Consider the following 14,066-nt stretch of genomic DNA (forward strand, 5'->3'; position numbering starts at 1 on the left):
CCTATACAAAGCAAGAGAAGAAGCTGCCTAGAGAGACGGCAGCTTTGCAGCACAGGTGGGTCCGAGTCACTCTGGGCAATATCCCAATGTGTAAGACCCAGAAAACTCCCCATCACTTGCAGGCAAGGGCTTGCTCCCAGCACAGCCTGGCTGATCCCACAGGTCCTCAGGGGCATCTCCCCAGCAGAGAAACATGGGCCGTGCCAGAGCAGCATCCCAAGCAACCCGGTTCTCCGTGTAAAACTTCTGGAAAGGCACGATAGCAGCATCCAGCCTTCACAACATCCCTGAGCAAAATCCCATACATCTGCACCCAAACCACGGGCAGCAGCAACACCATTGCCCCCACCCCTCTACCCCAAAGTTTGACTAAAGCTCAGGAGTATCTTTGCTTTTATAAATCTCTGCCTTTTAATGATGGCTTCAAGGCTCAGAGAAAAAAAGGCCCATTAAACTCACTGAATAAGTTAATGGGGCAGAGAGAATCCATTTCAAAGCCACCCCAGGCTATTTTCCTCTGGAGCTAAAGCCTGAATAAGCAAAAAGGCAAAATTAAAACTGTACAGTACTTTGCCAATAAATAACCCCCAGTGTAATCCGCTACCAGGCAGGACACCATTTGCAGAGATAATAGGGCGCAGATCAGCTGCAAACCATCTCCCCTTGCAGGGACCACCACCTTTTGATTGCAATTAGCTGTGCCATGGCAGGAACCTCCATCTCCTGCCTGTCCCCTTCCACCTGCCTGGGCAGCAGGGAATGGCACATTCTGCAGAGAAGTCCCAAAATCCAGCACTTGGCTCTGCAGTTCCCCAGCACCCATGCTCCAAGCACACATCCCTGCTTCTCTGCCTCCTTCTTCCCCAGCCCTCCTGCCTGTTCATGCCCCTTCACGCTGGTCTTCTCCCCCTCCTTCACCAGCAGTGCAGTGGGTCCATCACTCACCCATCAACCAGAGCCCACACACAGCCTCTCCTCCCCAAACACTTAAACAAGTGCATGTCCTCGAGAGAGAAAAAAAAAAAAAAATTAAAAAATCCCTGTTTGTAAATGTTGATGCCGCTAGATGCAGTTTGTTTACTATTTAATATTTAAAGATGCTAATTAAATCTCTGAATAAATAAATCTTCTGGAAGGCAGGGATCCTTCCCTTGGGGCCAGGGCAGCCCAGAGCACACCGGTGCTGGGCAGCCTGCCCCAGGCTGGGGACAAGCCTGGGGCAAAGCCTGAGGATCCCACCACTACCATCCCTCCTGGAGGGGAGAGCTTGTCTGCAACACGAAGCAACACGAGGTACAGCTCAGGCTGAGGACATCAGGGACTTCAGCCATTAAGACCTGGAGGAGAGCACAGGCAGGGCAAGGTACAGAGAGGAGGATTTCCAGGCAGGCTTGCCCAAAGCAGTGGGATCTCAGCTACAACCAAGGAGCCAGGGGCTTGTGCTCCCAAGGGCCAGGGGATCAACTCACAAAGTGCTGGGGGGGACACAAAGACAGGCACCAACACACATCACCGCAGCCCCCCACTGAGCGGGGAGTCAGAGCTGCTCCAGGGACCAGCTACAGGCACCCACATCCCTCCCGGCTGCTCCACCACCCAGATCCAGGGCAGGCAACCTGCAGTTTCCTACCTGAGAGCATCCCAGCTTCAGCTCCTCTTCCCAAAACCACTACTGCAACACCCTGTGAGGAGCACTGCAACTGCCTGCCTTCCTCACCCACAAACCCTAACATCCCTCAGTGCCCACACCTCAGCTCTCCCATCCGATACCTCTTCAGCCTCATTAGGCTCTGCCTCTCCCAGATCTGCTCCAGCTGTACCACACACCTTGCCATTAACCCCCAGGGTGCCAGGCCCTGCAGAGCTCCCTGTTGTAGAGGCTCCCTCCCTGCCCAGCCAGCATCCCTGCGCCGCATCGCTACCCTGCGTACACTCCTGCAGCTCGGGCTTTGCTCTGATGCTCCCAAGGACACCCTCCAGCATCTGCCCCAACCTGAAATGAGGGGCACAACGCTCGCCAAGGGAGCACCAACCTGCTGCTCTGATGCTGATCCGGCTTTGTGCTACTCTGCCCTCCCCACTGCAGCACCTGGGACAGCCCGTGAGATGGCTGGCAGTACAGATGTGTCCAGAACCCGTATCAGGCTCAAACTAGGAATCAGTGCCCAGTAACACTCAGCTTCTCTGAACTGGCACAAGGAGAGCCCCAGGAGGACAGTGATGCTCTCTGCAGACTGGGGAGCTGGGGACATGCAGCATCCTTGACCCTCTGTCCCACTGAGCTTTGCTTGCTCCCCAGGCTGCCCAGCAGCCACCACCAAATGACCCTGTGGCTTTCAACCCACTTTTCCTGGGATATATTTTGGCTGGGAGAGCACAGGCAAGGCAGGAGACAGCCAAAACCAGGACCCACATCAGTGCCCCAGAAGCACCCAGGCACATCCTGGAGGCAAAAGGTTTGGGGGACAAGAGAGATCTTAACAGCCACATAAGTCACAGTGGCAATCCCACCTGTACCGGGATGGACACAAGGGATGTCCAAGCTGGTCTTGCCTGCCTGGGTTAGCAGCAAGCAGGAGGAGGGCTGTGGTCCAGGACAAGGGCAGGCAGCCCAAGGGACCATTTGCACGGCTGGATCACAGACGAGGACTCCTGGTTCCCAGCCCAAGTCACTGTACAGCATTTCCATGGAGACCACAGGATAGGGGATGAGGCCAGAGCTGCTCCAGGAGCAGAAGGAAGGTCAGCAGCTGGAGGCACCCAGGCTCTCCCCCATGTGGCTTCATGTCTCAGCAGGGTCAGGAGTTAGAGCCTGGCACTGCTGTGCCTCAGTTGAGCACTCATGTTCCTAATTTATCCTGGCAAAACCCTGAGCATGCAGGGTCCTCAGCAGCACTCAGATTCCCAGCATCTGTTTGAGCATTTTCACATTAAGATTTCCTAGTGGGAACCGCCTGGGGAGAGCTCAGGGAAAGCTAGTTAAGGGACAGCCTTGCGCAACCCAGGAGGATGGGGACTTCACCACGCTCACATCTGCTCCTACCCACTTCTCAGTCCCCCAGGGACAGCACGGGGCAGCCAGCAAAGGCACCAGTGCCTTCCCCAGCGCAACTGAGCCCAGCACGGAGCGTAGGAGGGCTGCAGGGAAGGGGGATAGCACCTGGGCTCAGCATCAACCTGCATCCTTCCCTGGACCCCTGGGATCCCAAGGCCATTTAGTTATCACTGCAACAAGCACCAAGGCCAAGGAGAAGCACCCCAAGCTACCCATTTGTGCTATCACACCATCACACTCCCTTGGGAATCCTTCCTGACCTCTCTGCTTCACTGCTGCGACTTTTGTTTTTAATTAAAAAGCACTTTTCCTTTCTGTTTAGGCAGACCGAAGCTGGGAAAAGGGATGGTATGTGTGATGGCACATGCTGGAGGGGGTACAAGATGGGGACAGTCACTAACAGGCTCCATTATCTCCTACACCCAGTGTTGGGTGGCAGCTGGAGGAAAGCTGGCTGCACACGTGGTTCTGGCTTCGCCTTCAACTCCAACTACTACATCACATGAAAACAAGCTAAAAACACAGCACATGTTTTCCTGGTGCTACCTTCCAGGCAAGCAGGGGCCAGGTTTCACACAGAGGGGGACAGGTTAGGACCCCGACCCCATGGGGTCTGGAAACAGGTTGGTACATGGAAGATGGAAATGCACAAGGGCACTTTTAGCAGGGCTGGTAGAGGCACCCTGCTAGCTGGGCACTGAATTCAGTGCAGCCTTCCAAGGGGAGTCTAGAGAGATTTTGGTCTCCTTTTCTTCAAATGAAGTGAAGCCCAGGCCCTGAGCAATAAATATCACAGCTCTAACCCACATCCATCACCCACACCCCAACACACATCCACCAAAACATTACCCCTGCTGTGATGCTGGGGACACATTTGCTGTTGCATTGCGGGACCACTGGGTGTCACAGCCCTTCCACCCCGCAGGCAGCACATGGCAAGAGCCAGCAGGGAAATAACCAGCCCATCTTTGGCCCAGCTGCCAGGGAGGATGACACCCCCCAGGAGCTGCACATAGAGGATGCTACAGGGTCAAGGCCAGCTTCTTACCACCACTCAACCTTGCCCTATCTCACACCAGGATCCTCCCCTCCTTGGGGAAGAACATGGCCTCTTTAGCTCTCCAACCTCCAGCAAACTCCCGCAGCAGAAGGTTAATCAGAGGAGCAAAGAGCATTGCACCTACCCTGGAGGTCTCCAGAGACAGCTTTCAGCCTGTGCCCTCTTGCCTCTTCTTCCAGGATTTCTCTGAGGACATGTCTCATGGCTGCTAGATACAACAGGACTGATATAACAGCCTTTTTTATCCTCCTCCTCCATGCTTGGCCTTCCCTTAAACCCTGGCTGGTGCTGGGCTGAAGGTTCTCCATCCCCAGTCTGCTGCTTGCAGGCCAGCTGCACCACTGCTCTGTGCCTCAGTTTCCCCATCAGTAAAATGGGCAGAGCTCTTAGGGTCTTCCTGGCAGACCACACAGCCAGAAGCCGGTCGCAGACGGCAGCACACCACTCTTGTGGCACCTCTTGCCCTGCATTTTAAACAGCCCATAAACACCTCCCCACAGCACCCACTCTGGTTGAGTCAACACCTTCCAAAAAGCTGTAAACCACCTCAATTCCCAGGCAGGCTGGGGCTGCAGCACTGGCACAAGAGCTATCATACATGGGGGGTACACAGACTGCATCCTCCCACAGCAGCACAGAGGAGAAAGCCATGACCCCGCACCCACCCAGATCCCAGGGGACCATCTGACACCGTGGGGTGCCCACCTGGAGACCAGTATGCCCAGCTGGGAGCCCAAGACAGGTGTGGGAGCCCAAGAGGGGTATGGCAGCGCAGACACCCCCAATCAAAGGCTCCTCTCCCGCACGGCGTCCACCAGCATGACAGCAGGCAAGCCGCGACCTGACCCTCTCAGCGCCCGGCCGCTCCCGCACCCCACGCTGCGCCCGGCCCCGGCCGGCGTGGCGGCCCGTCCCGCGTGTGCCGGCGCGGCCCGGCGCCGGGCGGTCTCAGGCTGCCGTTTGCCCTCTAGCGGCACGGCCACCCGCGAGCGGGGGCGAGGCGAGGAGCAGCGGAGCCGGGGAGAGGGTGCCCGCGGCTGAGGGGGGCTCCGGCTGCCCCAGGGGGACACAGGGCAGCGCTCGGCTGGGGGTTATGGCACCTCCAGGGAGCTGCTCGCTTGCGAGGGCTCCCGCACAAAGAGCCTCCGTCCGCAGCAGCCTCAGGACGCTGGGAGGTGAACGCGGGAGCAGCCCGGTGCGGGCGCAGTCCCGGTGCTGGGTGCGTGGCCCTCCGGGACCTGGAGGGTCGCGGAAGGAGAGCGGGGCTGCTGGTCCTCATCTCTCCATGAGGGGCACAAAGTGCCTGCAGTATCCCACCACCACACACGAACTGCAGCCTCCGAACAAGAAACTCACCCCACAGCACCGCCTCGGCGGGGGTTTTGCTGTTGCACCCCTTGGTGCAGAGGGGAGAGCAAGAGAGTCTGGGGGAGACCAGAGCCCACAGGCTGCTGTCAAACACACCTGCTTAGAAAGCACCTACAAAACCTGCCAAACCCCCCCTGCTGCAGGAAAACGAAAGCTCAAAATTACTGCTATTGCACAGCACCCAGTAAATAATACACCAAGTTACAAGCATTATTAATGCTCACTTCTGGAAGCCTGGCAGACTCTGGGGTTAGTTCACTCCCCACTTGATTGCAGCCCCTCTCGAATGGGGCAACACCTAGCACGGGCACTGCGTCGAGCAGGACAAGCCAGCGTGCCAGGGTAGCAGTGGGCAGCTTCACTGAGCACGACCTGCCTGCGAGGCTCCCCAAGGGTGATCCCATGGGACATCCCACAGCCCGTTTGGGGAGTTCACTGAAAGAGCGCACAGCGTTGCGGGGTGCATGGATGGTCACAGGCTTTTGGGAGACCACAAGCAGCCTCATGCCAAAGCACATGAGGTGAGCTGAGGGGGTAGAGCAAACCCAGAGAGCTTTCCCTAACTGAGCTCTACAAAAGCCAGAGGCAACACATCTATGAGCCTCCAAGGGCAGCAAGGCAGGCCCTTCTTCAGTTTCTTCCTCTGCTTCTCTCCCCCCATGAAATGCCCGTCCTAGACCCAAAGCACTCCCATCTCACATCTCCAAGCCCAGGCAGACAAGCCAGCAGGCAGAGCTGATTTAGACCTCCCCAAACCCTGCAGGAGATGAGGGATGGGGAGATGTCACATGCATTCTGAAAGCGTTTGGGTCACCAGCTCCCCCTCTGTGGGCAGCAGCTCAGGCCCCGTGTTCAGCTCAGAAAAAGCTGGGAAGTCCTGGTAGGCACCAAAATTGTCTCTTCCCCAGAGAAATACCTGGTGTGGGTCATCACATCAGCAGAGCCAGACAATGCAGACATGGCTGGGGAAGCACTTGGGGACTCCAGTGGGATCAGGCACAAGGCAGGCAAAGACACCAGCAGACACTGGCATGAAAAGGCAGGTGAAAACCCGGCAGGAATCCCACATCCCAGACAAAGCAGAGCTGTAACCCCTGGGTGCCTGACATCCTCTGCTCAGTGTTAGCACAGCCACTGCTGGGAAAACTGAGCTGAGACCTGGCCCTGACAGCAGACTCCTCCAAAAGCCACCTTTTATAGCGCATCTACCCCAGATCCTTCTGCTCTGCCCCCACACATAGCCTGGAGGGCTGCAAAAGTATGGGAGGTCATAGACACCACCCGTGCCAGGAAAGTGCCTCTTTCCAGGACTGGTCGGCAAGGAAAGAGGCCATAAGAGCAGGGCCAGGATCTTAGCCGCCAGCCCAGGGACGCACCCAGTCCTGGGTGCCCCTTGGTGCAAGCTTTGCTACTTTGGTGCACAGGGCAGCGTCTGTCACGGACCCGATCCCCTGATGCAAGGGGGACGATACAGGGGCAGTCAGGACCAGTGCTCCCAGCTTAAAGCACCTCTAGAGCATCAAGGACATAACACACCTCTTGTCCCAAACACCTCTGCACCCTTTTCTGTCCTCACAGTCTTGTACTGCACCTACCTCCCCCTTCCTAACAGCCACTCCACAACAACAAGAGCCCTGCAAAACAAAGCTGGATTGAATTAGGGACATTTCGAATGGTCTCTGCAGCAGCCAAAGCCTCTGGGACCAGGATATGGGAGGAACAGCACAATGGGAGTCTTTGGGAATGCAGAGCCCTCCATCTCCGGAGAGTAACAGCACACAAGGCACACTGGGCACGCTGTGTCTGATTCACAGACGGGGGGGAAAATGTTTGTGCCCTGTTGCCAGAAGCAGAGCAATCACCAACTTGAGCATCGCAGAAGCCCCTTTCCCAGCTGTTTGGGCCACTGAAGCAAGCTCTGCTCCCCCCAGCCCTTCCAGGAAGATGCCTGCCCTTTCTTTCTTCCCTGCTTCCCAGATGCAGGCGCACATGGGCATCAGTGATGCCGCAGCTCTCCCCGCACCAGCAGCAAAGGGGTGCTGCCGCTCTGCACACCCCCTCGCCCCCCCCACGCCACGTGCTGCCAGCTCCCGCGCAGCAAGTGGGGGCTGCGCTGCCGCTCGCCCCCAGCTCTGACGCGGCTCTTCCACCCCCAGCCAGGCCCACAGGATGGAGCTGATGCTGCCGCGGGCTGGTGGGACAGCCCAGCAGGAAAGGATGGGGCTGACTTCTTGTCCATGGCAGGAGCAAGATGCTTCCCCTTGGCCCTGCAAGCAAGACCCCAGAATCCTGCATCTCACAATGCTCCGTGATAATCCACCTCCTCTGGGATTGCTCTGAATTCATCTCACCTTGTTGAAGGCATCTATGAGCTGCACAGATACACCCTGCAAACCCAGCCATTGGGGTATTTTATGGTAAAAAAAACCCCAAACCCTAGTGAGGTTGGGTACAGGAGCAAGGCTTTATATAGCAGGGACATCCCCCTACCTCGAAGGAGCCCAGGGGTGACAAACGCAGACCACTGCCGCCTGCCTGGCAGCATCTCTGCAGTGCCATAGCAACAGCTGAGAAGTAGGGAGGCCCAGATGGCAAACTCCTCCGTCCGTCCATCCCCACGCGCCGTGCCGGCGCATGCAGGCGCTGCCCACGCTGCCAGAAGGGTAACTCCCTGGCCCACCCCTGGCACGCAGCAGCACAGGCGAGCCCGGCCGCCCCGTGGGCCAGCCAGACCCCCACAGCGCCACGGATGCGGACCCAGAGTGGCGAACGCCCCGGCTGCTCGGTACACAGGGGCAGAAGGGGTTTTGTGCCACAGGACCCTCAGGACCAAAGTTCTCCCTGGGGATCTGGTATTTTCAGGGAAGTCTTGCAATGGATGGAGCCCCACACTGCAGGGGCAAGGCTGGGTTAGGGGAAGCTTGAGCATCTCCACAAGTCACACCTGGCTGGGGACATAGCAAAGGCCACCCAGCTGCACAAGGGAACGCATGAACAAACCCCAGCCCCGTGGTCATCCTCTCCCCAAATCAGGAGGGAGAAGTCCAGTGGCATGACTCCAAACTGGAGCCATCTCAGCTAGGGTCCAAACTGGCCCCACAGCTAGACAGGACCCTTGGAAGCAGTCACAGGGATCTCTGTGTGCAGAGCCACATCCCTAGGGATGCGATCCAAAATTGGATCTGTTTCTGGGCAGGCTGGGAAAGGGCAGAGGGACATCAGCCAACCGAACCTTCTCCTCCATCTCCGGGCAGGAACGTCCTGCCTTTCCCTTTCTTCACCATTGACCTGGCACCGCCTGGATGTGTGCGAAGGCTGTGTGCCACTGTCCCCCCCGCCCCGCCAGGGCAGGAGCCACCCAGCCCCGACTGTGGCTGCTCCGCTCTCGACAAAACGAGGATGGTGGGAAACCAGCAGCAATCAGAGCAAAGGCTGTTCATTTGAGGGGTGCAACAGGAGGCTTGATGATGGGGTACCACACTGCAGGCACCCACAGGGCTCCATGAGTGGCACTATAGGCTGGGTGTCTCCTGTCCTCCTTCTGTCATTCTTGCCTCAGGGGTCTCACCAGCTGCTGAGATGTGAAATAACCCAAAGCTCCTGATGGCTCAGCCCCCGATGCCAGGGCAGGGGGGTAAGCAAGAGGGCTCTGCCCTGGTTCAAGGGGGTAAGATGGGCAAGCCCTCCAAACTAGCTCACACTTTCTTTCTCCAGCCCTCCGAATGGGCCCTGGCAACCTTTCGACAGCACCACCCAAACTCAGATTGCCAAGATGAGCTCGTCTTTCGGACACAATTAAGGCCCCACGTGGCCCCAGGGTGATTTCACGATATCCTGTCACCTTTTCACCAGCAGCAGGAAGAGCAGAGACCACCACCACCACTTCCCCCAGGGCCTGTGGGGAGGACCCAGCTGGAGCATCGCATCCCCCCACAAAGGCGCCTTCGCCCACTCACTGCCCACCAGCAAGGCAAGCTGCCTGACGAAGCCAAGCCCCGGTGAGCGTGGCAAGCAGGGGGAAGCGCCGTTCAGTGCCCAGCTGAGTCAGACCCACGTGCCAGGAGTGATTCAGCGGTGACCAGGCTGGGCTTCGACGCACCCCTCACCCCAGCACCCATGATGTGGGGGCTGGCAAAGAGAAGCCTGACATCAACCTGGAAGGGTGCAGGACCTGGTGCCTCCCACGCAAGAGCATGAACATGTGTTCAATCCTGGCTCCCAGCAGTGACTCCTTTGCTATGAAGCAGCCCCACCACCCAAACCATCCCTCTGCTCCCATAAGCATCCTCTATGAACTACTGCCACTTTCCCAGTAAGAGCAGACCCCTGGGGAAAGTTTTCACTCATGCTCACTCTCAGCCCCTCACAGCATTTTGGGGTCTACCCCAGTCTTGCACCTTGGCCCCCAGGCCCAGGGAGGCAGGTGTGGGGCTGGCAGCAATGCAGGGGGTGAGGGAACGTGTTTTGCTCACAGCGGAGCAGAGATGCATACTGCATCCAGCAAAAACTGGCACTTTCTTCTTCCCCAACTTAAGAGAAGCTCCTCTCCAAAAAATACCCAATATCTGTTTCAGAAGTTGTCCATTTGGGGGGGTGGGGGGGAGGTTGACCCCTCTCCTTTTTCAGAGTGCTTATCAACATTTTTCGATTTCAAAGCACTAAAGACATTTTCTGAGCACAAAGGACTCACGTAATACTACCTCGCACAGCAGTTCAGATGTGTGTGTGCATCTGACAACGCACGTTTGCTCATGCTGGCAGCTTCCAAACCCTTCACAGCCTTTCCTGCTGCTCCCCGCCCCGCAAAGGGTTAAAACCAAACCACAACAAACAGCAAGCACAGAAAAAAAAAAAACCACCACGAGTTTCTCCGACTTCTCCAGCATCACCCACATCCCTCCAGCACCGCAGAGAAAACACTCCAGCACCACGACGCAGGATAAATATGGGGCAATTGGAAGGGGTGCGTTGCACTAGTTTCCCCCGTTTACTTTCTCCATCCCTGCTGGGTTTGCAGCAGAGGTTTGTTGGCAAGGCGAAGGCAGGGCTGGGGGTTCAGGGTCAGTGGTAGGTGCTGAAAACCGGCTTGGGCATCGCATGAACCTGTAAGCAAAGGGGGAAAGCGGCTCCCGTCATCTTTACCCAGCAAAGGTGACGAGCAGAGCTGCGAGAGCGGCACTGCAATTATTCCATGGCTCTGCTGCAATTGCACTGTGAGCAAATAAAGCAGCCTCAGGAAGAAACCCGAAGCCCTCTCCCTCCATGCCACTGTGCCATCGAGGCGAAAAAAATAAATAACCCTCCATTACTCATTTCAAACCTTGCTGCATTTAACTGCCAGAATAAAGGATTCCACCTCTTCTCTGCTCAACTCCCACTGGCAACTTGCTCTGGGGGTTACGTTTCCCTAAATGCTCACATTTCAATTAGCATTAGAATAATGAAATGGCTCAGAGTTCATCTCACCCAAAAATGTACTGGAAAATAAAGAGCAGAGATTGGAAGCAAAGAGATTTTTTTGCGCACATACACAGCATCATGGATTCAGGAGAAGGAAATATATTCCTTTCTCGACTCCACGCTGATGAGATTAACATGGGCTTTGCTAACTGCCTCTCCAAACAAGGATAATGCAACTTCAAGTTGATTTTCCAGATAAACAAGCATGCAAACAAACGCAAAGTGCTCAACTAAAAATATCTCTCTGCTCCGATGCTTCTCCCACCGCCACCACCCCGAGACACACACACAAATCCTGTGGCAGCACCACGGCGAGTTGCAAAATTATAACAATACGAGTTAAATAAGCTACTTAAAGGACATCTCGCTGTCCTATTTATTTTTTTTCCTCGCCTTAAAAAGGGGAAAGCACAGATCCCCAGATACACTCAGCCAGGGCAGGGAGGGGAGCATTTTCTGTTGTGGGGATGAAAAAAAAGACATTCTAATCAGATCCAAAGTCTCGAAAAAGAACAAGCAGCTCAGAACTCGCTTTTTTTGCCCAATTTGGGTATATAAGTGGCTGTGTGTGGCTGTGGCGTGGCGTGTGTGTCCCCCCCCACCCCCCGCCTTGCAGAAGCAAACAGTTAAGGGAAGCAGCAGCTTTAGCATCCTTGCCTGCTGCTCTCTCCCCTGCTAAGGAATCAAATCTCATTGACTTTATTCCTCTAAAGCCTGGGCCAAACTGTTGCTGGGCTTTTTATTTTTTCATTTTGGGGGGGATGGGGAGGGATGGGGTAAGGGGGAAAGCCGGGGTCTGCGTCCGCTGCACGGGAAGCAAGGCTGAGCTCTGCCAGGCAGCGCAGCAACGCCGAGGGCACCTGAGCCCTGCACAGGCAGCCCAGCCGGGAGGGGACGAGCCCCCACTTACATGGAAGTGATGTTCCTTGAGATGTCCGTGATATTGATGCTCGTGTTGCCATTGCTGCTGCCTGAATCCTGCCCTTCCAAGAGAGGGAAGAGGTTCCCATCATCCGGTTTCTTGCAATTGATGTCTGTCTTGCTGCAAAGACAATTAGCAGGGCAAGCCAGCACCGAAAGCAGATAGTCTCCCCAAATGCTCCAGAGCAAAAATACCCTCCAGAAAGTGCACTTGGTAGGGCAAAGAGAGACATCCATCTCCGATTGCTGCTTCTAAAAAAGAGGAGGAGGAAAGGGGGGATGGAGGGAGGGGAAGGGGGGGAAAGGGGGAAGGAAACAAAGACAGAGGGAGGAAAAAAAAAAAAAAAACACACAACAAAACCTCAAGCGATCAGTTGCAAAAATCCTCCAGCAGATGAAATCATGCTGGCAGCTGGCTCGGAGAGGCTGTAATTCCCGCTACGGCAGCGGCAGCGGGCGGGGATGCATGCTGGCCCGGCCGCCCGCCGCCCGCCGCTCCGGAGGGTTGCAACGGGAGGCTGGGGAGGCAGCCGGGAAATAAATAAATAACAAAAACGGTGCGAAAGTCACCAAGTCCCACCTACTGGGCAGAATTAAAATTGACACACCTGCAAAAAAAACACACAGAGGGAGAGGAGGGGGCGACCTCCCCTTCCCATCGCTTCCCTCCCCCGGCCTGGCCAGCCCTGCTGCGGCGGGCACAAAAAAGCAGGAGGAGGGGGGGGAGGAGGAGGAGGAGGAGGAAGGCTTGCAAAGCGAGCCGGGCTCTGCAATAAAAAGGATTCCCCACCCTCCTCCCTTTCCGCTAAAATCAATCTAGGGGAGGGAGGAGAGAGGGGGAAAAGCCACCCCAGCCCTGCCGGAGCCCCAGCCCAGCCCCGCCAGCAGAGGAAAAGTTGCAGCTGGGGTTAAATTTGCGGTGGGGGGGGAGAGCAGAGGGGCTCTGGCTCGGCTCCTTGCTTCCTCAGGCTTTTTCGTCTTTTAGAGGAGGACGATGCTGCCTTTCGCTTGGTTATTTGGTGGGTTCCCCCCCTCCGCACAATCCGGACAGAAGGGTGGAGAGGAAGGAAAGATTAAACCGAACTGGAAGAGAATAAAAACCAGTGTGGATTACAGCAATTTTTTTTTTTTTTTCTTTAGAGGATCCGAGCGAGATCAGACGGCTGGGTGGGAAAAAAGCGACTGGAGAGCACCCAGGAAGGACTTTCTAGAAAAGACACACACACATCCCCCCCCTCCAAAATGCAATGGGGACGCAGCCGGCTGCCGGGAAGTGCAGGCAGGAGCACCCAGGCTCGGGGCTCCCATCCTCTCTCCCTTGGCTTCCCCCTTCCCTCCTGCAGCAGATTTTGCAATCAGACATGCAAAAAAAAAAAAAAAAAAAAACCTGAAAGAGGAAGACTGAAGTGTTGAAAAGCCTGAGCTCAGAGCGCCGAAATGGCATCAGGAGAGCAGTGAGTGCGAGTGAACAGCAGAGCGAATTAAGATGCATGGTGCATTTTTGGCAAGCACAAACCCAAGCAGATCAGAGCTCTGCTTAATTTGCTCTGCTTCTCTACAGTGCTTTTCTGCATGCCTCCCCCCCCCCGATAGTTTTCATGTCTCTGCTCCTCCACACAGACACAGTGCTAAAGGGACAGTGCTGCAGGCAGGAGCACGGGTGAAGGGAGGAATTACAGGTGTAGGACTCCAAATATTTCAAGGGTCTGCTTCTGCCAGGCACAGGGCTTTGCACCGTGGGGAGAGACAGAGGGATCTCTGCACAGGCCAAACCAACACCTCCAGGCACTGCTATACACCCCAAGTCATCCTAGTCCAGGAGAGGCAACAGAATTTGGGGGTAAAAAAAGGAGGAAAAAAACCCCAAAAAGGCAGCTGCAATTCATGTACCCATACCCCTCGGCAGGGAGCAGTTCACGGGCAGCCTGTCCCAGCAGGGCACACACGTGGGTAACTGCTCACCCGTTGCTGCACAGCCGCATCGCGGGCCCCGGGAGCGGCAGTGATGTGCCAGGCACTGAGCGCACCAGGGCGTCAGTCCTGCTCCCATGGGGGCTTCTAGGGTGCCAGGGAGCTTTATCAGGGCTCCCTAGGGGACATGGGTGTCCTCACCTAATGAATAAATACCAAGTGGGAGGGGTGGTTTCTGCCTGAGCCCCACCTGCTTGCAAACTACTGAAGTAAAACACCTGGATGCAGGGA

At 56.1% G+C, this 14,066-nt stretch overlaps 1 protein-coding gene across 6 annotated transcripts in view; it reads right to left on the reverse strand.

Moving 5' to 3' along the window:
• NTRK3 (neurotrophic receptor tyrosine kinase 3) overlaps nucleotides 1–13,662 on the reverse strand; it is a 216,196-nt gene extending 202,534 nt beyond the window's left edge. For 5 of the 6 annotated variants that reach the window (XM_082005030.1, XM_082005029.1, XM_082005027.1 and 2 more), the window contains exon 1: nucleotides 11,854–13,662. In XM_082005030.1, coding sequence (XP_081861156.1) covers nucleotides 11,854–12,101 — 248 coding nt within the window. In that variant the 5' untranslated portion in view covers nucleotides 12,102–13,662. The remainder of the gene's footprint in view (nucleotides 1–11,853) is intronic. The other variant, XM_082005028.1, reaches the window with a different exon arrangement.
• Nucleotides 13,663–14,066: the final 404 nt, after the last annotated feature.

This window comes from Phaethon aethereus (genome assembly GCF_964289735.1).
Source record: "Phaethon aethereus genome assembly, chromosome: 12".
In the NCBI taxonomy this organism is placed as follows: Eukaryota; Metazoa; Chordata; class Aves; order Phaethontiformes; family Phaethontidae; genus Phaethon; species Phaethon aethereus.